Raw genomic sequence first — 26,334 nt, 5'->3', positions numbered from 1 at the left:
CTGAGTGGCGCTCCCCCTGTGAGAGTGCACTGACCACCAGGGGCAGCTACTGCGTTGTGTGCCTTCCCCTGATGGTCTGTACTTCAGGGTAACTAAACATTGATGAAGGGGAATTCATCAATGTGCATCATAGCGACCGGTCATTCCGCCGTTTGGTCGATTTGCACATTAGCCTTTTATTATATAGAATGGGGGAAGAAGAATGGATTAAATAACAAAATGGAGGATCAATGAATAAAATACAGAATGTGGGAAGTTTCTACAGGATGAAGAACCTGGTTTCTTATAAAAAAGAGAAAAGGACAAATTTATTGAGTTAAAGTGTCAAAAAATTGCAATGCATGGATATTTCTTGAGTCTTGATTTGAACAAACTGTAAAATTTTTAGAGATATTTGAACATTGACTAGATACTTGATTTAACTATTGTATTATTTTTACTAGTAATGTGGTTATAATACAACTGTGGTTATGTTTTTAAAGAGTCCTTATCTTTGAGAGAGGACTCTGCAATTCTTAAAGATGTGGTGATGTCTCAGATTTGCTTCAGAAGGCAGCAAGATGAGTAGATATAAAACAAAAATTTGGTAGTGATAAAGATGGATGATGGGTATCTTGGGGTTCAGTCTACTATAATCTGTTAATAAATATTTGACTCTTCCATAATGAGATATTTTAAACAAACTTATAATGGAAAATATATTGCCTACAAATTTTGGGTTGTTTCAAGATGCAAAACAAAACACACCATACTTTTATATCTGTTGGTATTAGTTTGCAGTATGTAAAATTTGACTAAACATAAGTTCCTTCACACATCAGAGAGTGAAACTGCTGTATTTCAAATATTGATCAACTGAGCTACAACTAAAACATCGCTTTTTTTCCCATCAAGTAAGAATCTACACTGTATGAGTCTAAATTTCATCATGGAATACTTTAATTTAACTTTTCATTTTTTTTCTATCAGAGTTTCACCCTCATCTATTTATCATCTTCATTTTCTGGCCAAATGCAGAAATTGCTTTTCTTGGACTTTTATTTTCTGATAACAGCACTTATCTTCAGTCCCAATTTAGTGTGATCTTCCCCCATCCCCTTTTACTTTTCTATCAGATATTTTGGCTTGCATGAATCATAAACTAATACAGTTTTAATTCTAAATGTTTTTCTCTATTTTATCTTTACTGAATTTACTACAATTTCTCTTTTTTGTGTGTGAAAATGGAGAGTCACACTATTGATTTTTCAAGCAATTGTTGGATCTGTATACTTTGATTTGTATCATTGTTTCAAAGGAGAGTTGCCTTTCCTCTGATTTTTGGATTAGACTAATGTTCAAATTATTTCACCAGTCCTGAATCAATACCAGATACCACAGGGTAAAAAAAAAAAGCTTAGATATGTAATTAGCAGCAGGGAAGTTCTTTTGAAACCTAAAACATATCATCAAAAACATTTTTACTATTCCTAGAAAAGCTACTCACTGCACTTTTCTTCCTCTTATTTCTGATTCTTAAATATGGTATGTCTTCTTGTTTGAAACCTGATAATATGACAATCAAGAATTTGTTGTAGGGAATATTTTATTATTCAGATATATTCATTAAACTTATGAACTAGGTTCTTCTGTATAGCTAACTCTAAACTCATGGAATTTTACGTAAATGAATATATATCTTCATCTCATTTATAACTGACTAGAGGCCCGGTGTATGAATTTGTGCACAGATGGGGGGCCGGGATGCAATCGGCCTTCCAGGTGAGTGGTGGAACGCCCTTGCCGCCCGGAATCTGGATCCATCCCTCTGACATTCACGCTGGTTGTCGGGAGCCTCCTGGTGGCCGCTTTTATATTATTTCTTCCTTGTGGAGTGTCTAGGGAGGGGAAGCAGTCCCGGTGCCCAAGGCCGACTTCCAGGAGGCCCGCAGTGCTGTCAGGATGGTGCTGGTGGCGCTGGTCCATCAGTGCCTGGCCTGTTTTCTGGAGATTGGACCTGCAGGACTACTGAGGGAGTGAGTGTCTGCTGTCGGGCTGGTGGGCCACCAGGACGGGTTGGTCAGCTGAGCAGCGCTTCCACTGTGGGAGCACACTGACCACCAGGGGGCAGCTCCTGCATTGAGCATCTGCCCCCTGTTGGTCAGTGCGTGTCAGTGACCAGTCATTCCGGTCATTTGGATTGTTCAGTGACCAGTCATTCCGGTCATTTGGATCGTTCAGTCGCTTAGGCTTATATATATATATAGATTAGTGAAGCAGTTGGGAAGTACTGCTACCCTGTTATCTACCCAGATGCATTGAGGCAGGTATTAATCTCTTTGTTTTAGTGCACTTAGTTGTTAACTTCTGAGTTTAGCTGGATTATCTTCAGAGACATTTTGAATTTTAAAACTTGTCTGAATGTAAGTTCTTTTTCCAAATTCTGAAATACTAGAAACTTTTTTTTCCCAGAACTTTTCTATATCTTTCTACCTTACTTATTTGATGTTATGGATTCTTCATCAGGATTTAGAGAATAATCATGCTTTCCTAAATAAAGAGGGTGTTATGAAACTTCATAAATGGACACTTTAGCATTGTTGAGTAGAATTGTAGATGGTGTGTTATTGGGTAGGGATGCTATGTCTGCCTAATACACATTTTCATTTTATTGGGTATTTGCTAAAAGTAGGTAATTTAAATTACCTACCTGCAATTTAATTCTTGTAGATCTCTGGTTTTTAATCTTGCAAGTGGATAGTAGACATTTAAATGAAACTAAGAATTGGTATGTAATTTACATTTTTAGCAATTAGGTATTAAACTCTTACTATATAACTCATTGGTGTTTGTTACAAAGTAAATGTAGTTTTTAGCACTTTTCCCCCATAATTCATTCAGATTGTAGCAGCTACACAGAATTTAGTTTTGACAGTGTACATAGATAATTTGCAAAGAATAGTTAAGGAAAGGACACAAAAAATCATTTAGCCACATGATCTTAATCATGGGGCATGGAGCCTCTCAGAAGGATTATTCTAGTTTTAACTTAGTGACTAAGTTTTTCCAAGAAACTTCTCGACAGTTTATTTTATTAATTACTTACCTTTCTTGGTTATTTTGGGGTATTTGACTTTCTAAGGGCTTTAGCAACTTTCGTTTGTCCCAAATTTTTGTGTTTCTTTCCTACTTGGGTGCATTTGACATCTTTCTGGAACTTCTTTGACTTCTATGATACATATTCTTCTCTGAATCTATGTTCAGGTTAGTTTTTCCTTCTTTAGCAGCTACGGTCACTTGTTGCAGTTGAACTCCCATCCTGCGTAGGGACTGTCTGGAGGGCATCACATTAAGGTTTATGCAGAGATGTGAAGTAATCTTGCTCAGATCTATGTGTTGTTCATTACTGGCCCCCAAAATGGAGGCCTCCTTGCTGCTAGAGAAAAGATCAAATATCTGTTTCTTGGGACGGTTGCACATCAAAAGAAGTTCAAGCAAAAGTCAAATGAACAGATGAAGATAAAATAGGCTTTAATTTATTATAAAAACTAGAGGCCCGTTGCAGGAAGATTCCTGTAAAAATAAGGCTTCCTCAGGCCTATTCCTGCAAGAATAGGGCTTCTTGCGGCCAGAGCAAAGCAGAGAAGGGAGCTCCCTTCCCTGCTGCCTCCCTCCCTTCTCCGCCGCTTCACTCCCTTCTGCTGTGCTTGACTTCCTTCTATGCTGTCTTCAGTCTTCGCTCTGTGCCTGCATATGCAAATTATCCATCATCTTTGTTGGGTTAATTTGCATAATCACTCTGATTGGCTGGTGGGCGTAGTGGAGTGACACCAATTTGCATGTTTCTCTTTTATTAGTGTAGAAAAGAGATGCTTCATGAACCACTAGCATAGTTCACTCAGGAACCCAGCCTAGACATGAGAGAAAGTGGTAACTCCAAAAGAGGATTAGGAAGAAGCATAAAACAGCTGAAGTGTCCAAAAACCATTCTAATCTGAAGTCAAACCACCATTAATGCTCTTAAGAAGACTCACGAGGGGTATTTTTCTGTTTCGATGTCCTGTGCCTCCATGCTTGCGGTGCTCTTCCTGTCCAGTCTCTCATGTATTCTCTTAGCCACATTCGTCTTCATCACCCACAGCACCAGTACTCAGACTAGTAAAGACCTCTATTTCTGAACACCTACTACTTGCCCGGCACTGTTCTTGGTGCTTTCACATATCTCATCTTGATCTCAAAGTCAGTGTTAATGTCCCTCCTTAACAGAGGAGGCAGTCACTTACCAAGATCACACAGCTAGCAATTCTGCAACATGAATTTGAACACAGGCTTTTCCTTTCAGTTTTGTGATTTTCCTGTGTCACTTTATTATGATGTGCTTTTCTCTTTCCTGTAATCTCCGTTCCTTAAAGATTATTCCCACTAAGTAGAGTTGCTCAAATGCTATTTTCTTTGTTATTTCCCCATTCAAAAAAACAGAGTCACTCTGTTACATTTCCTCAATTTTATTTTATTTTATTTTTTTTTAAATATATTTTATTGATCAGCTGCCTCCTGCACATCTCCCACTGGGGATGTGCCTGCAACCCAGGTACATGCCCTTGACCGGAATCGAACCTGGGACCTTTCAGTCCGCAGGCTGACGCTCTATCCACTGAGCCAAACCGGTTTCGGCGCATTTCCTCAATTTTAAATTCAAGCTCTTTCCAATCCTGCCCTACTGTTTTCCTGTTCCCAACTGGCAATACTTGGTGTACTGTTCTTTCTGGTGACTAATTACCATACTGAGCTGTACACCTGGAATACTCTGTGCTGTCTATGCCTTCATATATTTTCTTCTGATTTGGTTACCTTTTCCATTGATGTTGCATGTTCCTCCTATTCTAAAAATTCTTATTCAAACCTTTTGTGATCGAATCAATTGGACTGTTTACTTCTAAACGACACACCCCCCTTCCATTATATATTCATTAGTAGCCCTGTGCACGAATCTGTGCGCCAGTAGCTTGTTTCCGCCCTCCTGTAGCTCTCCCTTTCCCCTGCCCCTCCTGATAGCTTGCTGCCCTGCCCCCCCTCCTGTAGCTCTCTGCCACTCGCTTATAGCCAGTAGCTCACTGCTGCCCTCCTGTAGCTCTCCGCTGCCTGCTTGTAGCTCACTGCCCCACCCTCCTGCTGATCCGTGATCCTGTCGTTATGTGGTCGGTCATTATGCTTCACAGTGTAACGACCATTTGCATATTACATCTTTATTATATAGGATTGTGCATTGCATTGCTATGTATTTGATCTATGGCTTATTGTGATTGTATATTTTGTCTTATAAACAACTATTTAAGTTCCTTTCAAGTTCATAGTCTGACCTTTTCTATTTTACATGACCTCAAAGAACCTGGTAGACATTTTGATCCAGACTATTTAAGCCAGCGGTTCTCAACCTGTGGGTCGAGACCACCGGAAAACACATATAGCCTATTAGATATTTATATTACGATTCATAATAGTAGCAAAATTACAGTTATGAAGTAGCAATGAAAATAATTTTATGGTTGGGGGTCACCACAACATGAGGAACTGTATTAAAGGGTCGCGGCATTAGGAAGGTTGAGAACCACTGAAAGCAATACTGACTAACTTGTTCCATTTGAAGTCTATATTTTAATTAGATAAAATTAGCAATGTGGTCATGTAAAATAATTTACATGATATTTGCATTAAAAAGATTTTTTTAAAAACTTGGTAATAATAAGGTCACATTCTAGTCCTATAAACCAAATGGACTAAAACAGACCACTCCCCCACCCTAAATACATAGATTATAATTCATTTTGCTTAAAAATTGTTGTATTCACCATGTGGTAACATTAAGCATATGGAAAACATTTGAAATATTTAGATGTTGAAGGGTATTGCTTCTCTCTGTGATATAATAATTTCCCTTTTCTCATCCTTTTTTCCTGAACATGTAAGTCCCATCAATGCCATAAGTTGCATGGCAAATACAGACTTGCACTAAAACACGAAGCAGTCCTTGCACCTCTCAGAGATGAGAGTTTGAGGTAATTCTTAGAATTGTGCTAGTCATTTCAATTCTGTCTTTTCTTTTTCCAGGTTTCCTGAAATGCAGTTTTTCCGACAAGAAAATGTGAGAAAAATTCTTACAGATGTTCTTTTCTGTTATGCTAGAGAAAACGAGCAGTTGCTTTATAAACAGGTAATGAAAATATCGTACAGGTGGCATCCATTGACTCAAAATTTTCTATACAGCTTGACAAATGATAGAGCAATAATGTAGCCTTTATTGTATCCAGAGTTGTGTCATAATAGTACAGCAATCAAAGGGCTGCTTGTCAGCTGCACGGTGAGAAAAGTAAGCTCATTGAGGCACATATGCTTCTTCCTTATTATAAGACATTTCACCAAATTGTCTTCTATAAGGCATTCAATCTTTTCTTTCAACTTTTGGGAGTTTGTTTATAAACAACATCTTTGAAGCCAATCTAGTAATAAAACTTTTCAGAGTTGTATGTATAAATATTGTTTCTATGTACAGCATTTATAAATATGCGACATACTGTGTAAAAAATAAAGTACCTTTTACTCTTTAAAACTTACCAGTAATATAACTTCAGAAAGTTCCTTTAAATTTTTTGAAATTTATATAATATTCTTTCTGATCCTGATGTTTGATTCATTCCCATTACTAAAGTAAAGAAAGTTGTTGGATTATTTTTATTGAAATGTAAATTATTTACTTAATATATAAGGAAATATCTAGGTTTCTCTTGAACTTATTGTAATCCAATAAAAATACATCAAGTTGAGCCCTGGCCAGGTGGCTCAGTTGGTTGAAGCATTGCCCTGTATACCAGAAGGATGCACTTCCATTCCTGGTCAGGGCACATACCTAGGTTGGAGCACATACGGGAGGTAACCGATGGATGTTTCTCTCTTACATTGATGTTTCTCTCTCCCACTTCCTCTCTCTCTCTCTCCCCCTTCCTCTCTCTCTAAATCAATAAAAACATATTCTCGGGTGAAAATTTAAAAAAGAATACATCAAGTTGAATATTTTTAAGTCTTTCTCAAAATGTACATCAAGAGGGAATTCAAACTGAATTAATAAATTCTCTAACAATCAAAAGTTATGACATGTCCAATTAACAACCACCTAATTTCAGTGTAATATAACAGAAAATATTCGTATGGTAAAAGCAATGTATTTAATTTGAAGAAAACTTGATCCGTTTAAAGATAATAAACCAAGTCATATTACACTTGTCCTAAATAATACATTTGTTATTGAGTGCATAGAATACCCAAAGGAACTAATTTTATCTTAGTTTTAATATTAGTAATATGTCTTTTTTTATTAGTAATATGTCTTTATATTAATTACATGGTAATTCTATGAAATACAATTACATTATATAAATCACTGTTTAGAATGGGAAATGGAAAAAAATATATCCCATTCACAATGCCAACCAAACTATAAAATAATCTAGAAATAAATTTAATATAGGCAAAAAAGCTATATGAAGAAAGCTATAAATGTATTAAAGTATATAAAGCCAGACTTGAATAAACAGAAAAGTGATGCATGTTTTTAGATGAGAAGACATTAAATAAAATAAATTTTTTACCAGATTGATGTATAAATATAGTATCATTACAGTGATAATCTAAGTGAGAGATGTGATTTTTAAAAAACTGGACACATTTATTTTAAATTTAGTGCCAAAAAGCTTTACACTAAATTTCATGTACGTAATGTAGCTTAATTGATTAAGAGAACTTGTCTAGGTGCATATCCCTTTATTTGAATCTCAGCTCCACCGTTTACTAGCTACATAGGCAATTTACTTACTTAACTTTTCTAATCCTTAGTTTCCTTATCTATTAGAGGAGGGCAATAATAGCATTAACTTTGTAGACTTAAAAATAACTAGTTCTCACTAAGCATTCATGTTGGTAGTTGTGGTGTTATTATTATTACTAGAGGCCCGGTGAATGAAATTCGTGCCCTTTGGGGGGGGGGGTCCCCTCAGCCCGGCCTGTGCCCTCTCACAGTCCAGGAGCCCTCGGAGGATGTCCGCCCTATGGGGAGCGGGCCTAAGCCATCAGTCGGACATCCTTAGCGCTGCCACTGCCACTGTGCTCGCCAGCAGTGAGCCTGCATTGAGCATCTGCCCCCTGGTGGTCAGTGTGCATCATAGCAACTGGTCATTCTGCTGTTTGGTCAGTTTGAATATTAGCCTTTTATTATATAGGATTATTATTACTATTAACTATATCGGAGTTGCCAGAGAATTTAGGGGAAAGGAAGAGTGGCAAAGGGAGATATGAACATTTCTATAAATATTCTGTGATCAAACCACTGTGATGGTAGTGTGGAAATCGAGAGTAGATCACCGGAACAAACTAAGATGGGTCTAGTTATGTATGCAATCGTAATATGATAAGATAGGACATTTTTATTGACTTGCTATATTTAGCTTTCCATCTAGAAAAAAGATTAAATTATACTTTTATTGGAGAACAAATTCCAGATGGAGTAAAGATATAAATGTAAAAACAAGAATTTGACAAGTATACCAGGAAAAATTTAGGAGAATTTTTTTTACAATCTGTGTAGGAAAGGCTTTCCCAAGCAAGATATCTAAAGTTATATGCAAAGTTACAACACTAAAAACAAACAAACACCAAAAAGGGAGACTGGGAGAAATTAAATCTCTATCAGTATAGCATTTTTTGGAAGCAAATAAAAGAAAATCCCATTTGAAATGACTTAAATGCTAAGGATGTTAGAATCATACTTTGCAAGATGTCTGGGGGCAGAATGATTTTTCAGCATTAGTTCCATAGCTCAGGCTCTTTATCAATGACCCAGGTTTATTTCTGTTTTCCCATTCTCCTCTTCTCGTTGTGTTGGCTTTTATAATGAAGTCTATCCCCACATTGTCTCCTCTCCTCTCCTCTTTTGAATACTTGAAAATACTTCACAGTAAAATATTTGGTAGCAAATCAAGTCAGAATAAAATTATCCCACAATACAGATTTGTTTTCCTTTTTCCTTTAGAGAAAGAAAAATCTAGATTGAAGAAGTCTTAAAATAATGGAAACAAGTTCCACTGACAAAGAACAAAAACATAATAACTGCACATGCCATCCTTTGTGATATATGTAGCCCTCTGCATTTTTAAGGAAGACTAAAGAGGAATAAGGAAGATCAGATTCTTGATAATTTAGACAAAGTCTATCAATTATTGGATTAGAAAGTATTAGCTTACTCCTGGGTATCAGTTAATAAGACTTAATTACTCCCTGTACATGTTTAAAATCTCATAGATTTTTTTTACACAGAAATAAAACCTTCTGTGGAAGGACTGAACATTTAGCCAGATCAAATTTAAGAAAAAACCTTGAGTTTTATCACAAGCTGTTAAAGCTATTATTTTGTACTAGGTGACACCCCGTTTAACATCGACCATATTGTTAATAGTTATGGGATTTTATTGAATTAATGAGACTGTTATCATGTAGTAGAATGTCTTGCTGAGTTAATTGAAACTGCAGAGATTATATAAATGGTATTAATGAACTTTGACTGCCTGATGCCTTAACTTTAATAAAGACTGCTTGGTGGGCTAAATGAACACAGGCAGATAAAAGAACAGGTTCAATTTTGTGAGCCTACAGGCTGTTGATGAAGAAAACTTCGTTACCTTTATTTTCCGATGGCATGAGTTCGGAGTGCAGTGACTGCTAACGATCCAGCAGGGATAAAGGCTTGAAGCAAGCAGAAATGCTTACAGTGTCTATGGCAGCAAAATACACATTTTGGGAACCAAGAAGTATACTGACACTACATTATTTGTATTATGTTTTGTCAAATTTACAGCATATTGAATTATGATTCTATCTAGATAATTCTCTTTTCCTTTAGAGATGTCTGTATACTTGCCACTTGCAATTATTTTCTGGGGTTTAGTAGTCTAGAATTGAGAGTAAAGCCAATAGTCTCTTCCAAGTCTATTTAAGAAAATATCCGTAGTTTAGTTGGAATGCAACAATGAATTGGTAAAAGTTGTCTTCAATGTTATTAATTTTTATTATATATAAAGAGCACCCTATTTATTGATGTGAAATATTGAAATATGATTTAGTGTCATTCTTTTCCATTTTTTATATTGTAGGTCAACTTTTACCAATTTGTTGCTTTGTTGAGTGGTAGATATTTCATTTATTCCGTCACTGTGCAGTGAGTGCTTTTTATGTGTTGAGCCTAAAATAGGAGCTGGGTTTGTGTGTGTGTGTGTGTGTACGTGTGTACGTGTGTGTGTGTACTAGTATGTCTTGTTCTCTAGGCTGCAAGCTTCATAATGGTTAGGAGCTTGCCCACTTTATTCACTTTTGTGTTGTCAACACATCATAGGTAGTTAATAAATAATTTTTTAAATAAACAAAGACAAATGATGCCTGAACAAATAGAGAATGTGGAGAGAGTAGTATCACAGAAACTAGAGGGAAGAGAACATTTAAAGAAGGTGAGAGATGCATTTAAACAATAAATCTTTCTTATTAAATTAGCCATAATTAGTTAAAAGATATATTGAGGGAAAAAGACCCATTTAGAATCACTACCACTACCAACAGCAATAAAAAGCTAGTAACAAACCCAGTAAAAATTATGCAGTTCTACAAATTTTTGGTTTAGAAAATCTGGTGTTCTAAAAATGTCAATTTTCTTCAAATTAATTTTAATGCAATGCCAATAAAAATTGCAGTATTTTGTTTATAATTTATGTATTGAAGTTCCCTTGGATGAAAAAATTTAGAATAGGCAAGATAATTTTGAGAAAAAAAAGGATAGATAGTATGGATGAATAGAATAATGAACAGGTCTTTACAATAATAAAATTATTTTTAAAATTAAAAAAAAATATTTGATTTTTTTTTCAAGCACACCTTTTACTTTGCTCTCGGGACCCTAATAAACAGCCCAAGAAGCGAAATGGAGAAGACTCACCATCTCCTCTGAGATAGCATTTATTTTGTGTGTGTGTGTGTGTGTGTGTGTGTGTGTGTGTGTGTGTGTATACACTAAAGTTCTTATTAAGAATATTCAAACCAATGGAATACTAGTAAAATCCCAGATAAAAATGAGAGCTAAATATTCAGTTTATGGTAAAGATGACATTTCAGAACTCTTGGGAGAAGAGGTGTGTTATTCAATAAATGATGCTCACTTAATAAATTAGTGAAAGGTTCGGAGGGTGGCTGGGGTTGCATACCTATGACAAGAGGCCATAATGCAGCGGTTCTCAACCTGTGGGTCAGGACCCCTGAAAATACATCCTGCATATCAGATATTTACACTACGATTCATAACAGTAGCAAAATTACAGTTATGAAGTAGCAACGAAAATAATTTTATGGTTGGGGGTCACCACAACATGAGGAACTGTATTAAAGGGTCGCGGCATTAGGAAGGTTGAGAACCACTGCATGTATCAAAAGAACTTTTATTTCAAGCACCTGGCTGCAGGTGGGCTGAGTCCGAAAAAGGAATCAGCAGTGACTAAAGGGAGAGGCAGGTTTTTATTAGCTTCTGCTGGCTGCAAGCAGTTCTGCTGATGTACAGAGCTTGACTGGCATGTCCTGTCCTTGGCTCCTCCCGGCGCCAGATGTCCAGTGGTAGGCTATGCTGTGCTCGAGGCTACACTGCGAGCTTTCTGCAAGATATCTGCTAAGCACAATAAGTTTCCTCTGCCCATTTTATTCTCTTTAACACTTTCAATTAGTTTAACTCATTTTGAGAGAAAAATACATATTTAATCTTCAGGTCAAAATTAAATAGTAGATAGATAATTAATTTTTTAAAAAGAAAACTAAAACTATATAACAACCATTGGTGAAATTTGATAGGATTTTGTTAAAATTAGTTTTTGTTAAATTTGATGGGGTGACATTGGTTAACAAGATTTTATAGGTTTCTATGACATCTCATGGGTATATTCCATTGTGTGCCCACCACCCAAAGTCAGATCTTCTTCCATCTCCATATATTTGACATTCTACCCCCGATCCCATCCCTCTGGAGATAAGTCAGACATAAAAAGTCAAGAACTATATGATTTCACTCATATGTAGGCTATAAAACTGAAAGCAACAAATGGACAAATAAGAAAGATAAACAAAAACCTCATAGACACATACAGGATTTAAAAAAAAAACCACTACAAATATAAGTGAGGATTTGTGAGATGGTGGTATCTATGCTCATAACTAAGGGAATTCTTTTTGAAGAGTAGCTTAATAGTATAGATCAGACTTTAACAATATCTTTCATCATTTACATAGAAATTCTGCTTCTAGATACTTTATCCTGAGGAAACCATCAAAAATAGGCAAAACAAACAAACAAGCAAACAAAAATTACCACAAGGATATCTATCACAGTTTTTTTATTTCTTTTGTTTTTTGGTCCTTATTTCTTTCCTTCCTCCCTCCCTCCTTCCATTCCTCTTTTCTCTCCTCCCTTTCTTTTTTTCATTCCTTCCTCTTTTCCTTTTCTTTTTTGTTTTTTCTTTCACATGGTTTTCTACAATAAGTAGCTATTGCTTTGATGATTAAAATTATGGTTCTTAGTTTTTGGAATAATGAGATTTTTCCAGGAGAATAAAGCCCTAATGATGATTTTAAAGCATAATTAGCAACACAATTCCATTCTTTCTGAGTCTCTACCATGTTCTTCTAAAGCAGGGGTGGGGTACGTCTGGCCTGTAGGCCATACGTGGCTCATGAAATAATTTGGTCTGTTCCTACCAAGGGATTAGAGGTGAGTTAAATGTTTAACCAAATATAGCAGGCTAATTTTTAAGTTGATAATTTCGTATGGGCAGCGAATGATGTTATAAATATCCAAATGGCCCGTGGCAGAAAAAAAGGTTCCCCACCCTTGTTCTAAGAGATAGTTTTTTCAAAATTTGTTTAGTAAGGACATGGTTACCTAAAAAAGATCGCTATATGGTAATTTGTCCTCATTAACAAGTAAGTTTTCAATGGAACATAAATTATTTTGTAAGAATATCATCAAGTTCTTCTTAGAGTTTACTTCCATATTATTTTATGATAATCACTAAGTTCCTGAGAATAACACAGTACTACTAGATTGTGCAGAAGGCTGTGTGACTATCCTGTAATAGGAAGTCATCTCTGATTTCACCAGCAAAAACTGTTTCTTCTCTCTGCTTGTATATTTTATTCTTATTTCCTGTAAAGGTAGTTTTTTTGTCTTGTCTTTTTTATAAAAGATCATCCATAGTTATTAAGCAAAAGGGAAATGGTAATTTACTCACTTTCAGAGGCATAAAAGTGTGTAATCTATTTTTAACTTGCTAAAATATGTGTGTGATTTTTAATGCGTAAGAGGAAAAATCATCTCAATTAGCAAGGCAGGTCACTAATTTGGAATGCCTTATTTCCCCACAATAATGGATTTTATAATACCTTTTAAAGACAACTTAGTAGCAAATATATCTTTTTGTGTCTGCCTATTCATATAATTCACAGGTGAACACCAATATAAAGAACAAGATCATATTGATGAAATCACTAAAGGTTGATAAGTAACCTCATAGTTGAAATTAGACAGGAAAAAATTTAGGTACTCTTCAGATTAAACAATTTGAAAATCATAATTTCAAAACAATGTTTTCCGTTATACCAGCTAAAGGTTCTTTCTTTTATTATCCAACATTTCCAGTTAGCTGACTTCAGCTCTTCCTAAATCTACAGACATCCTAATTTTGAGCCATTATATAATGAAAACATTGGGTGTAATTTCCTTAGGTCTATGGTTCTTAGTTGCCCTTCTTACTGCAGATCTTTACACTGTAGCTCATGATTATAATTTGCATAAATGAAATTCATATTTATGAGTACAGATCTTGAAGCAACTGACAGGTGCAAGGTTGTCTACCATGCCAATTTATTGTTTGTTGTGTCATTTAAAAGAGAACTGCTCTCCATGTTTTAAAGCAGAATACCATGCTGTGGTTGAATTGGAACCAAAATCTAAAACGAAATAAAAGTCTCATCTTGTAGCTTTTCATTTTTATGCTTTTCTATTATGGAAATGTTGGTAGCAGGGACTAGTTGAAAAAGCCTATAACTGGGCTTATTCTGTCCACTAGTAGACTCTAAACATCCAACCCTTTCATTTCTCTTGCTCTTATGTTTCAGGGCATGCATGAGCTCTTAGCGCCTATAGTCTTTATCCTCCACTGTGACCACCAAGCTTTTCTTCATGCCAGCGAGTCTGCTCAACCAAGGCAAGTTTTTATATGAGCTCCATCTGTTTTTCAGGCCTGCTGTAATCTTTTCTTGCCTCAAAATTTTTTAACTTGAAGGTACTTTTGTAAATTATAAACATGTGGTTGTGTTTCATGTGGCTGATTGTTAATTCCACTTAGTTGCATTAACATGGTTAATAGTTGTAATCTCAGTTCAGCTATGGGCAAATTTGGAAACATAAATATCTTTGCAAACCTTAAATGTATACCAAAGAATGACATAATTAATGGATCAAGAAGAAGAAATTTTTGTTGTAATGACAAAGTGCTAGATTGATTGTATTCATATATATTATCTTCTAATGCCCCATTCTTTTACTACAAGCTGTGTGGGAACCTTGTCTGGGAGATACTTACTCCAAGTTTGAGTCAGTTCAATTCGTAAGAGAAAGGAACTAAAATCTAAAACGAAATAAAAGTCTTGTAGCTTTTCATTTTTATGCTTTTTTTTATTATGCAAACTTCTAGTCTAGCTTTTGAGATACATTAAACTTAGTCTTTCCAGCAAATAACTTTAGTAATTGTATTTAACTTAAGCTAGTAGTAAGAATTTATTTTCTAACTTAAGATACCCTAACTGGAGAAGCAACCAGGAAGCATTTTAGGAACAGAGAGCAAAGGATTATAAAACTTTGTCAGGGATATTCCACACTAGTCCAGCTATATGCAGGAAAGAGAAAGAAAACACACAATATCTTTATTAATCAAATGTAGCCATCCATTTTGCTGAACATAGACTAGGGCCTTTGTTAAATTAACTTTTGTTTACTATATTACACATTAGTATTGTCTAGTTCCTTTTGAGTTTTTTAAAATATATTTTACTAATTTTTTACAGAGAGGAAGGGAGAGGGATAGAGAGTTAGAAACATCGATGAGAGAGAAACATCGATCAGCTGCCTCCAGCACACTCCCTACTGGGGATGTGCCCACAACCAAGGTACATGCCCTTGACTGGAATCGAACCTGGGACCCTTGAGTCCGCAGGCCAATGCTCTATCCACTGAGCCAAACCGGTCAGGGCTGAGTTTTTTTAATTATACTGAGTTTTACAACATATGTCTGTAGTAACCATGTCTTAATTACCTTTGTTTAGTAATTATAAAGAATGATAAGGATGAAGTTAGTATGAGATTCTGTTTTCATGTTAGTTTTACCTTTGTTAAAACATGTAAGTGGAATATACTTAATAGGAAAGTAAAGATGATTGAAAAAATAGCTTTTAAATGAGTTGAACATGCTTCTTTAGCTATTTCAATCCACTAAAATGTAAAAGCAACACTAAAATAGATTTGTAAGAGGTGCTGTCACTGATTAATTTATGTTGAAATGTAGTAAAAATGGAAGTCATTAAAAGAAAATAAGTTAATGTTTTGGTATGACGAGTAACCGTATATTTTTGGGCGTTATTTTGGAAATAAGTAATAGATTTTGGAGTAATCAATGTATTCTAGATCAGGCACATTCAATGAATATGTTGTCACATTTGTATTTGTTATTTGGAATAATTAAATAGTTATTTCATTGTGGTACAGGCAAGGCAGCTAATTTGTTTTTTATATCTAGAGAAAGGAAGGATTTCATTTGTTAATGGAATTGCTCTTTTATATTAAAAAATAATTTTTTAATTTGCACATTATATGTAAGTTGGCTTGTAAATATAGAGTAAGGTGACCTTTGAATCACCTTCTGTTACAAAATTACACATTTTGATTTGTATGTATTGTTTTTTTAAGTGAGGAAATGAAAACGCTGTTGAACCCTGAATATCTGGAACATGATGCCTAGTAAGTACAGATACTTTCTGATATTTTTATTTTTTATACCATATTTACTTTAGTGAAGGTTTAACAACATTATATTATTTTTCTACATTTTAGTGCGATGTTCTCACAACTTATGGAAACTGCTGAACCTTGGTTTTCTACTTTCGAGCATGATAGTCAAAAGGTAAATCTTTTCAGTATGTTTGAAGGAGCAAATAATTTCAGTAAGTAATGACATATCATCAGAGAATAAAAGCCATTATCCTATATAATAAAAGGCTAATATGCAAATTGTCCCCTTGACCCGGAGTTTGACCAGGAGTACGACCAGGGAGTGGGGTTGGCAGCCAACTGCCTGCTGGACCCCACCCATGCACGAATTTGTGCACCGGGCCTCTAGTCATTACTTTAAAAAAGAAAATGAAAATTCCTGTGGAATAAGATTGAACTGGGATTTAAACTATAGCTCTAATAATATTGGCAGATATATACAAAGGTAATATAAAAATTTCTGTGTAAATAAGTGGAAACTTCTTTTATACATGTATATAATATTCATGCAACGTAACTTACTTAAAATTATTATAAATTTTTAATAAAGTGCATTTATCTACCTGATCTGTTGCTATCCTAGTGAGTTGATAGACATATTACTAACTAAAGTGCATAGATAAACTTTGTAACAAATAGGCTATTTTACTTTTACTATGCATCACTATGGAATTTACACATTTAGCATCAAACCATTTTTTCTTACTTTCTTGTATTCTTATTTTTTAATTATAAGTTTTACTATGATATAATTAATATACTGTAACATTCACCTTTTTAAAGTGTATATTAGTGAGTTTTATTTATTTATTTATTTATTTATTTTAAATTTTGTTTTATTGCTTAAGGTATTACAAAGAGTATTATATATGTCTCCTTTTTTTCCTCTTCTTGACATTCCCCCGGCATATTCACAAGATTGTGCAAATATCCTCGCATCTAATTTCAAAACATTTTCTTCACCTCAATAGAAAATCCTATACCCAATAGCAGTCGCTCCCCATTCCCTCTTCCCAGAGCCTCTGCTGTTACTAATCTACTTTGTATTTGTACTTGCCTCTTCTGGACATTTCATACAAGTAGAATTATACAATATGTGGCCTTTATGACTTACTCCTTTCCTTTAGCATAATGTTTTCAGTGTTCATTCATGTTGTACCATGCATCAGTACTTCATTCCTTTTAGTGGCTGAATAATATTTCATTGTGTGGATATACCACATTTTGTTTAACCATAAATCAGTTGATGGACATTTGGTTTTGTTTCACTTTTTGCTTGCTATGAATATTGTTTACAAACTTTTGTGTGAACAAAAGTTTTTTGTTCTTTTGGCCTGTCTTTAGGCATGAAATTTCTCAATTATCTGTTATTGTAAATAAACATATATGCTAACCTAGAGATCATTCTGATATTTTCATTTTTATTATACAATATTGGAAACATTGCAAATTATTCTGGCAAGGTATGTTAAGAGTTTGGGGCACATTATGTTTTATATGATTAATTTATTTTATATTGGTATAATTGATTGCATTCTGGTTAGAAACCATGTATTAGTCAGTCACTTCATTCCATCTCTTAAAAAATGAAATGGATAACTAATGCTTTTTATGCCTTTGGTCTAGGTCAGGGCAAACTACTGCCTGCAAGCCAGTTTGGCCTGCCATCTGTTTTTGTACAGCTTGTGACTTAAAATGGCTTTTACATTATTAAATGGTCGAAAAAATATGAAAAGAAGAATAATAATTTGTGTCAGATGAAAATAATATGGAATTCAATTTCCATGCCCATAAAAGAAGTTTTATTGGGATACAGCCATGCCTGTCTGTTTACTTGTTGTCTGTGGCTGCTTGCACGTTACAACAGCAGAGTTGAATTGTTGCAGCACAGACTGTATGACCTGTCAAGCCTGAAATATTTACTGTCTGGCTCTTTACAAGGAAAACTTGCCAACCCCTAGCCTCGGTGATAAAGTCTCCCTTCAGCAGAACTTGTTACCTTTTGTAAGGGAGATTAGAGCAGAAACTTGCTGTCACTGTATGTGATGAACTATACATGTTGTGGAACAATAACTTTATATTCTTGGCAAGTGATTTGATGAAGTTGTAGACTTATGTGAACATCAGAATTTTGAGCAGAGAGTATTTGAATACATTTAACACAGGCATCATGATTATTTTATACAGTGGTCATTTTGTATTTTATAACTTATTCACTGTATCTGAGAAACTGAGTGATAAACATGTGAGTTACCACTTTTCTTAGTTTTACCTACTTATGTTGATATCACTGAGTCAAGTTCATGAAAATGACTAAGATAATGCAAAGAAAGGCATTCATTTTATCAATGAACATATAGATGCTGTGACCTCTGAACATTTATATTAATTACTTTCATGTCAGTGAGTAAAATATTCCTTAAAAGCATGTCTAATGAATCCCTTTTTATTATTTTCTGATTCTCTCACCTTTTTACAAAGAAGTTCGAGAAGTTAATATACCACTCCCATATTTAGTTCTTCTAGTTCCTTTGAAAATTCAGTTATATCATTTGCTGCTTATTTCAGCAGACATGTTTTTCCTTAGACTTGTTTGATGAAAAAAGCAGTGCATTGGTTTACATAAGGCATAAAATCATTATCTTGTTGCAGTTTGTGGACTGGCTCTGCTCTGCAGAACACATTGACTGCTTAATAAATGGTTAGAAAAGTTTTCTAGTTTTATTGGTAGTTGTGGCTGTCCCATTTGATCGTATTTGTTAAATGCAAACAGCATTCTTCATTATAAGAAATCCTGATGATAAGGAAGTATTTTATAATAGCTCTAGCTTCTCTTTTGATTTCACTGTTTTAGCACTTAAGTGATCTGGAATATTACTTTTGAGTTTCTTAAATGTAAGAGATTTTGTTATAAGTATTCTGAGCACAGGAGAAATATTTCAAGCTATAGTTTATATAAGCCTTATACTACACATGAGTCTCTATTAAGCATTTGAAAAATGGACTACATATGCTATTGATTTAATGATAACTCATTCTATTCCAACTAGAAATTGATTATATGATTTCATTAAGTTAAATATTTTTAAATAGCTTAATTTAGGATCACTTCTCTCCAAAGCCAGTGATCATATATCTGTGGTAGTATGTGTATTCAAAACTCTCAGAAGACTAGATACAGTGATCTGTCTTCCATGGGATTCTTAGCAACCCTGTGTGAGGTCAGTCCCTCCACCCCACACTGTATGGAATTCAGCTGCACAGGGTTCTTCAGGAAAGGAAAACTGCATGACCAAAATACATAAAATGTTAAATCGCTTGTTTTTAAAGAAAATTTGGCTTTAGAATAAACACTGTCTTTTGAATGTGAATACTATCTTACAATTGACACTCATTCAAAAAAAAAACCAAAAAAACAAAACACTTATTTCAATTTAATATCAGTAGGAAAAAATTTTAACAAGAATTAAACTTTTAATTCAATCTTCTTTAATTAAAAAATTTTAACAATTAAAATCTTTTTTAATTTGAAGAGAATGTTAGCTATTACAAAATCAGAAAAAGGTGTCTTGGATGTATTATTTTTATAATAAATGACCCCAATATAGAGATTTCCTCTTCTCCTGTTTAAATAAATGAATACAAACCAATTGAATTATAAAAATTGATACAGATTTATATCCTTCAGACCTCAAGACACTAGGGCAGACATGCAGGAAGTACAAAGGACACATTTCTTTTTTTAAAAAATGTATGTTTTTATTGATTTTAGAGAGAGGAAGGGAGAGGGAGAGAGAGATAGGAACATCCATGAGGGAGAAACGTCGATCGGCTGCCTCCTGCATGCCCCCTACTGGAGATTACGCCTGCCACCCGGGCATGTGCCCTGACCTGGAATAGTCACCTCCTGGTACATGGGATGGTGCTCAACCAGCTTAACCACACCAGTCGGACAGGACACATTTTAAGACCAGAAATGATCCTGGAAAGACAGATGGAACCCCTTCCAAGATACGTTTCTTTGTACTAACACATGCTCCTTCTCTCCTCTGTGGTTTCTACCAGTCTGATTAGTCATGCTCTCATGTAGAATTCTCAGTTATTTTCTCTGTAGTCCTCCCCTCCCAACTATGAGGGCAAGAGCTTTTACCTTATTTTTGTGCCCCTGAATCTGGTCCAATGATGAAAAGATGATGTTAATCTTAGAGATCTCACAGTTTAGGAGGCCAAGACGTAGTAAAGGAGACTGTGGTAGTAGAGAAGAAGATAATGAAATAGGACTTGATCCTCATTTTTAAATATACTTGGGAGCTCTTCTGTGGAAACACTGGGGAGGGGATAAGAATGTCATCCCCAGGATCTGTAGAAGTGAGAATTCTATAGCCTCACTAATGAATGAAAGGCCTTAGAAACCAGGCTAAATAATTTGGTGGGGTTTTTTCTTGAGTAAAAATGATGGGGAGCTATTAAAATGTTTAAGGAGGGCAATTTGGCATGGTCTAATATCTGCTTCAAATAGATCACAGGCATTTTGGAAGATGGATTTGAAAGCAGACTAAATTAGGGACAGTGAGACCAGTTAGGAGGAGGGAAATAATTAGGGCTCCAAATCAGGTTATAACAGTATAGCTGAGGAAGAGGAGACATATAAGAATCCCTTGAGTGGTTCTGAGGAACTAAAATTGGTAAAGTGGTGTTCCTATTGGAGGATGGGTTGAGGTATGCATGGGGAAAGGATAAACGTGTGTTTGAGCAGAAGATGATGAACTTAGTTGTGGGCCTACTGAATAAGACACCCTTTTAGCAATCTAAGATCTCTTGCCAAGATTTGAATGTATGGTGGAAACACTCGAGAGTTCTAAATTATGAATACAGATTAGAAAATCTATGGAAAAGGTTTTGGTTGAAACACTGTGGATGACTGAGATTATTCTGGGAATTGTGTGTAAGTAGAGAATAAAACTAAGACCAGAATTATGTGAAAAAGCAACATTTGTGAAGCAGAAACATAAATTTGAGCTACAGCAATAGACTGAGGATGAATGATAGGCAGACAATCATGAGTGATGCTATAAATCCCATTTTAGAGAGAGGTAGAAATCAAGGACAATATCAGTAGTTAGACATAAATGTTTGAGGAAACCATCAGATTTGAGGGGGTAGTTGAAGTTTTCATGAAAGCATTATAGGAGTTACAGTTATATCTTTCATACTGTGGAATGTGGGAGATGTTGTACTTGGTCCATATAAATTGTCTTGTGTGTTTTTTAAAATCAGCTATATTTTAGTCTGCTTAGCTATTTAAATTGATAAAGGACAATTAAAGAACATCTTATTTTCTAGTTTTAGTTTCCTTTATTTTCTGACTTTTTTATAGTTTTGAGAGCTCAAATTAAAAGTTTTCATTTGCTGTTTTTCATATTCTAGTTTTATGCCACAAGAAAAATGTTTTCATTAGAGTGTTTCTTTTAGGTACTATGGCTGATTAGATAGACTGCCCATGGACAAATAGACTAGTGGCCACCACTACCTCTAGCCAGAATTATCTTGTAATGCGTAACATCACCAGAGAAATTGGTAAAGGGAGTACAGGTAGAAAGTATTTTAGAAGGCATTTTCTGGCCTTTATGTTCACAATCATCTTTATGATGATCAGCATGTGATTCCACATTATAAGCATTTGTCATTAAATGATTATTGATTCTATTTAGACTAGTTGTTGGTTCTTATTTAAACTCCAATTGATAAATGTATTCAGGAACGACGTCCACATATTTGTTAATTTCAAATTGAAATATAATACTTGTTGTATTTTTCTTGTTTTTAGGGGAAAGAAACACTGCTAACTCCCATCCCCTTTGCTAGACCACAGGACTTAGGGCCAACAGTTGCTATTGTTACTAAAGTCAACCAAATCCAGGATCATCTACTGAAGAAGCATGATATTGAGCTCTACATGCACTTGAACAGACTAGAAATTGCACCACAGATATATGGGTTGTAAGTATTAAAAGTTTACATTGCAGCTCTACCTAATTATGATTTATGACGATTTCCTGTGTGTAGATTTATAAGAGTAAGAGCAAGAACTAACTGGTTCAGCTCCATTTCATTTCATATCTCATTTCTATCCTATGTGCCAGGCTCTGTGCTCATCGCTTTTACATATGATATTTCACCTAATATCCCCACCAACCCTGGTAATTGTTACCACTTTGTTACAGAGGAAGAAACTAAGTCATAATTCAAATCCAAGCAGGATTGGCTCCATAATCTGCAGAGCCCAGTGCAAAATAAAAATGAATGGCCTCCTTTAAAAAATTAGTCAGAATTTTAAAATGCACAGCAGCAGATCATTAAACCAAGCATTTTAAGAAGTATAGGGTTGCACAGGTCATACACACATGGAGCCAGCCCCGAACCCAAACAGTCCTATAATCTTTCCATTTTATTGTATGGTCTTCTGTTCTACCCTCAGAAGTGCATTTTGAAAAGTAAGTTCAATGTCCTTCACAGTGAACATAATATATTAATCTTCTTTAGACACATAACTCTGTAGCAAAAAAATAGGGAGCTCCCTAGATATGTGTGTGTGTATTTGTATGTATTCATTCAGTGGCTTATAAGGTGAGTAGGCAAATTACAAAGATAGCAGTTTTAATAAATATAAATTAGTTATGCAGTATTACAGACAACAAAAGGATCTTTTATATTGAAACAATAGAACATATTTGTGAACTATTAGGTAGTTCCTTGGTAGATTTTTCTTGCAAATTCCATCTCTCAATTAGGTAGAACATGAAAAAATTGAAAAGATATCATTGAGATGTACAAGTAGATGCTCAGTAAATATAAATTCATTATTTGAATTACAAAGAATCTCAAGTCAAAGGTTTAGGACCAATTTATTTAGTCCAAAGTAAAAACTATCAGTGAATGTTTTCTTTATGTCCTCATGTTTACAGACTCATTCACTAATAAATATTGAGCTCTCTTTATTCTCTGGAACTCCTAAACTGTAATTTAAGAAGTCTGCTTTCCTGTTTTTAGAGATGCTTGTTTTCATTTCTGTGACTTCAGCTTGGCTTCATCATTGAGAGAAGCTTCATCATTCCCACTTGAAATAAGAAAGTTGTGGGTAACATGGGTATTTGGCAGCACTGTAGGTTATTAATGAATTGTAATGTACACTTATAAGTCTAGCTAATATGTTTGTGTTTATAGACATAAAAGTTTATTTTAAAATAGCTATTAACAAGGTTAGGACATTGAGGCCAGTTAGGAAAGAAATAATTGGGGCCCCAAATCAGGTTGTTATAGTATAGATGAGGAAGAGGAGAGAGTAACTATGTCTTATTATCACCTTAAATATATTGAATTTGTATATTTTCAACTACATTTTATACTTTGATATAAATAGAATACATAATAAGCATCTGTGGGATATGCAATTAATGTCACTTTTGAGGAAGGACCCTCATAACACACTTGGGCTTTGACATTTGTAAATTATGAGCTCTTTACGACACTCATGGAATAAATTTCATATCTCCCAAATGTTTATTGTACATCTTCCATTTCCCCTTTTTTTCTATTTTCTGGATTAGCAATTGTTTCGCTGTGGTGGTTTATAATAATTTAATTGGGGAGGTTCTTGGTTATTGATAAATAATCTGCTTAATTTTGTGAAATAATTTAAAAATATTTATATCACAGTGTATTTGTTCTAACACATCACAGTATAATTATGTATGACTACTAAGTTTTTTTAAACGATATTTGAAATATAAACATATGTTAAACAATATAACTTTTAGTCATTAAAGCAGTGTAATTACCTACCTTAAAAATTCTCTTCCAACAGTTTAAGCAAAAAGCTTCCTATTCTAAACACAGTTAATGATTGAAATATTCTTTTCTTTTCAATGAGTTTTATCTTATACATTTAATGTATAAACCAGAATGAGGGATTAGAAGGTGAAGATCCAATGATAATCTTGTCACCCACCACTGGGTATTCCCCCAGGATTACTCCTGTTGAAAAAGCTGAGTATATTCCCTTCTATTTGAATAATTATCATGATTAAGAATTATGGGAAGAATAATTATTTGAAATAATTATTAACAATTATTAATATTTATTGAGTATTTTCTGTAGGCCAGGATCATACCGATGGCTTTACATAGATTATTTTATTTATCCTTAGAACACATTGGGATAGGTACTGCTATTATCCCCACTTTTTAGATGAGGAAATTAAGGCTTATAAAGGCTTATTTAGATTAACCACCTACCAAGAAGCTGAGCCAGGCTTTGACCTTTTAAGCCTATATTCACACCCTAATATGATTCAGTCTATGAGTATGGTAGGAAACAAAGGCATCCACAGGGATTGTGTTAGGTTGGATTATGAGCCAAACTCAGGGTGACCAGATTAGCAACAGAGACCAGGAAGGTACAAATCCTGGAATCAGAGGAGTCTTGTTAGTGAGCAGAAGCCAGCCTCCTACAGAGGAAATAGTAAATCAACGGCACTGGACAGCCCAAGGCCCATAGCCATGCCAAGGCAAAATGTACATATGTTTTTATATGAAAATTAGACTGGCAAGCATTGTTAAGAGTAGTTATGTCTGAGAGGGAATGATGGATGGTGTTTATTTTCTTTATACTTTTTGTTACTTTCTCAGTTGTCTCTATTGATTATAAATTGATCATATAAGAAAAAAAATGTGAGGACATAAGTAAGAATGTACTTAATTATTGTTAATGAGTATGTTATGTCAACATCCACAAAACTGAAACACCTTAAAGGTATATTTGAACCATTGTCAGTAATCTTTGAAGAATTACGAAAAATGGAGGACATGGCAAGAATGCTTACTATGAAATAACTCTGTCTTAACAATCTTCAGTACAGTCAAATGTATTTACCTTAATCTCTGACAATATATTAGAACTTTAAAAAAAAATAGATAAGTCCATAGGAAGGGAAATTTTTATGTGGAACTATCATGTACTTACCAGAACAGTTTGGACAAGTTAGAGCTGCGTTTTCTTTCCTGTCAAATTACCAGATTCGACAAAAACTTTTGACTGAATATTTTTACTTCACCACTTTCCTGTTAAATTTTTTTGCTCAAAATGGAAAATGTGTAGACTGAATGATATTACGTTTAGGCTTGAAATGTAGTTTTATGTAACTGCCATGTTCAATGAGTATGGATGAATATATTGTGACCCAGGTGGAGTGAGGTATTTGACACCAGGCCATAGGGCTTTGTCATTGGCCCTGCACAGAATCCCAGCTTTTTAGGATCTGAAAGGTCTCTCTTTTACCTACTTATGAAATGCTTCAATCTGATTTCTTTAATATCCATATTAAATAATTGAATATCTCGAACTTAGCAAATCTCTTGTTGGTGAATTTGATATCATCACAGGCAGCTAATTCCATGGCATATTTCACACATCTCTCCACTATACCTCCCAGTATAATGTAACAAATATTTTAATTTGTAATAAATGTTAAGCATTTGTTCACAAGGAGCTCACAGTATTGCATAGAGAAAAAAATGAGATTTGAAGTATACGGACTTAGATAAAATCATGGCTGGAATATCCCATTTACTATTAAAGTTACATCTTTGTAGTTGGGGTAAATACTATGATTAGTCTAGTGTGATATATTTGTAAACAACATTATTTTGATATAATTTAATGATTAGAGTCATGTACAATCTCCTGTAGGAGCACAAATATAAGGAACACTATATCAGGAATGCATTTGGCTGCAAGTAACAAACTCAACTAGCAATGGCCTAAACAAATGGTGCTTTTTGTTATTTTCCTAAAAAGTAACAAGTCTGGAGATAGGAGCTCTGGCAGTGGTTCAGTGGCTTTACAGTATGGAGACCTGCAGATTCTCTCGGCCTTTCTTCATGATTGTGGCTAAATGGTCTCAGGATGCTGGGATTAAAGTTGAATTAAAGTAAAACAGCTAGACATCAGTTATTTAGTAGATCAGTAGGTAATTGTTCAAGGCTGTATATTTGTTCAAGAGGCTGGTGTCAACCTTATTTGCCTCCTCTGATCAAGCAAAGCAGAAACTCTCCCAGCAACCACCACTAACAGATGTAGGCTTAAATCTCATTGGTAGCATGTTGCTAGTAATTCAGTTTGT

The 26,334-nt window shown here is 34.7% G+C and overlaps 1 protein-coding gene across 13 annotated transcripts in view; it reads left to right on the top strand.

The window, feature by feature from the left end:
* The window catches only part of TBC1D5 (TBC1 domain family, member 5), a 425,203-nt gene that overhangs the window by 257,511 nt on the left and 141,358 nt on the right, over positions 1-26,334 (top strand). For all 13 annotated transcript variants that reach the window (XM_014537570.1, XM_005863632.2, XM_014537574.1 and 10 more), the window contains 5 exons: positions 6,088-6,190; positions 14,227-14,315; positions 16,073-16,123; positions 16,217-16,286; positions 21,981-22,153. In XM_014537570.1, coding sequence (XP_014393056.1) covers positions 6,088-6,190; positions 14,227-14,315; positions 16,073-16,123; positions 16,217-16,286; positions 21,981-22,153 — 486 coding nt within the window. The remainder of the gene's footprint in view (positions 1-6,087; positions 6,191-14,226; positions 14,316-16,072; positions 16,124-16,216; positions 16,287-21,980; positions 22,154-26,334) is intronic.

The sequence above is a fragment of the Myotis brandtii genome, unplaced genomic scaffold (assembly GCF_000412655.1).
Source record: "Myotis brandtii unplaced genomic scaffold, ASM41265v1 scaffold18, whole genome shotgun sequence".
Lineage (NCBI taxonomy): Eukaryota > Metazoa > Chordata > Mammalia > Chiroptera > Vespertilionidae > Myotis > Myotis brandtii.
The sequence above is the reverse complement of the archived record's forward strand: the minus strand, read 5'-3'. Positions and strand labels throughout refer to the sequence as shown.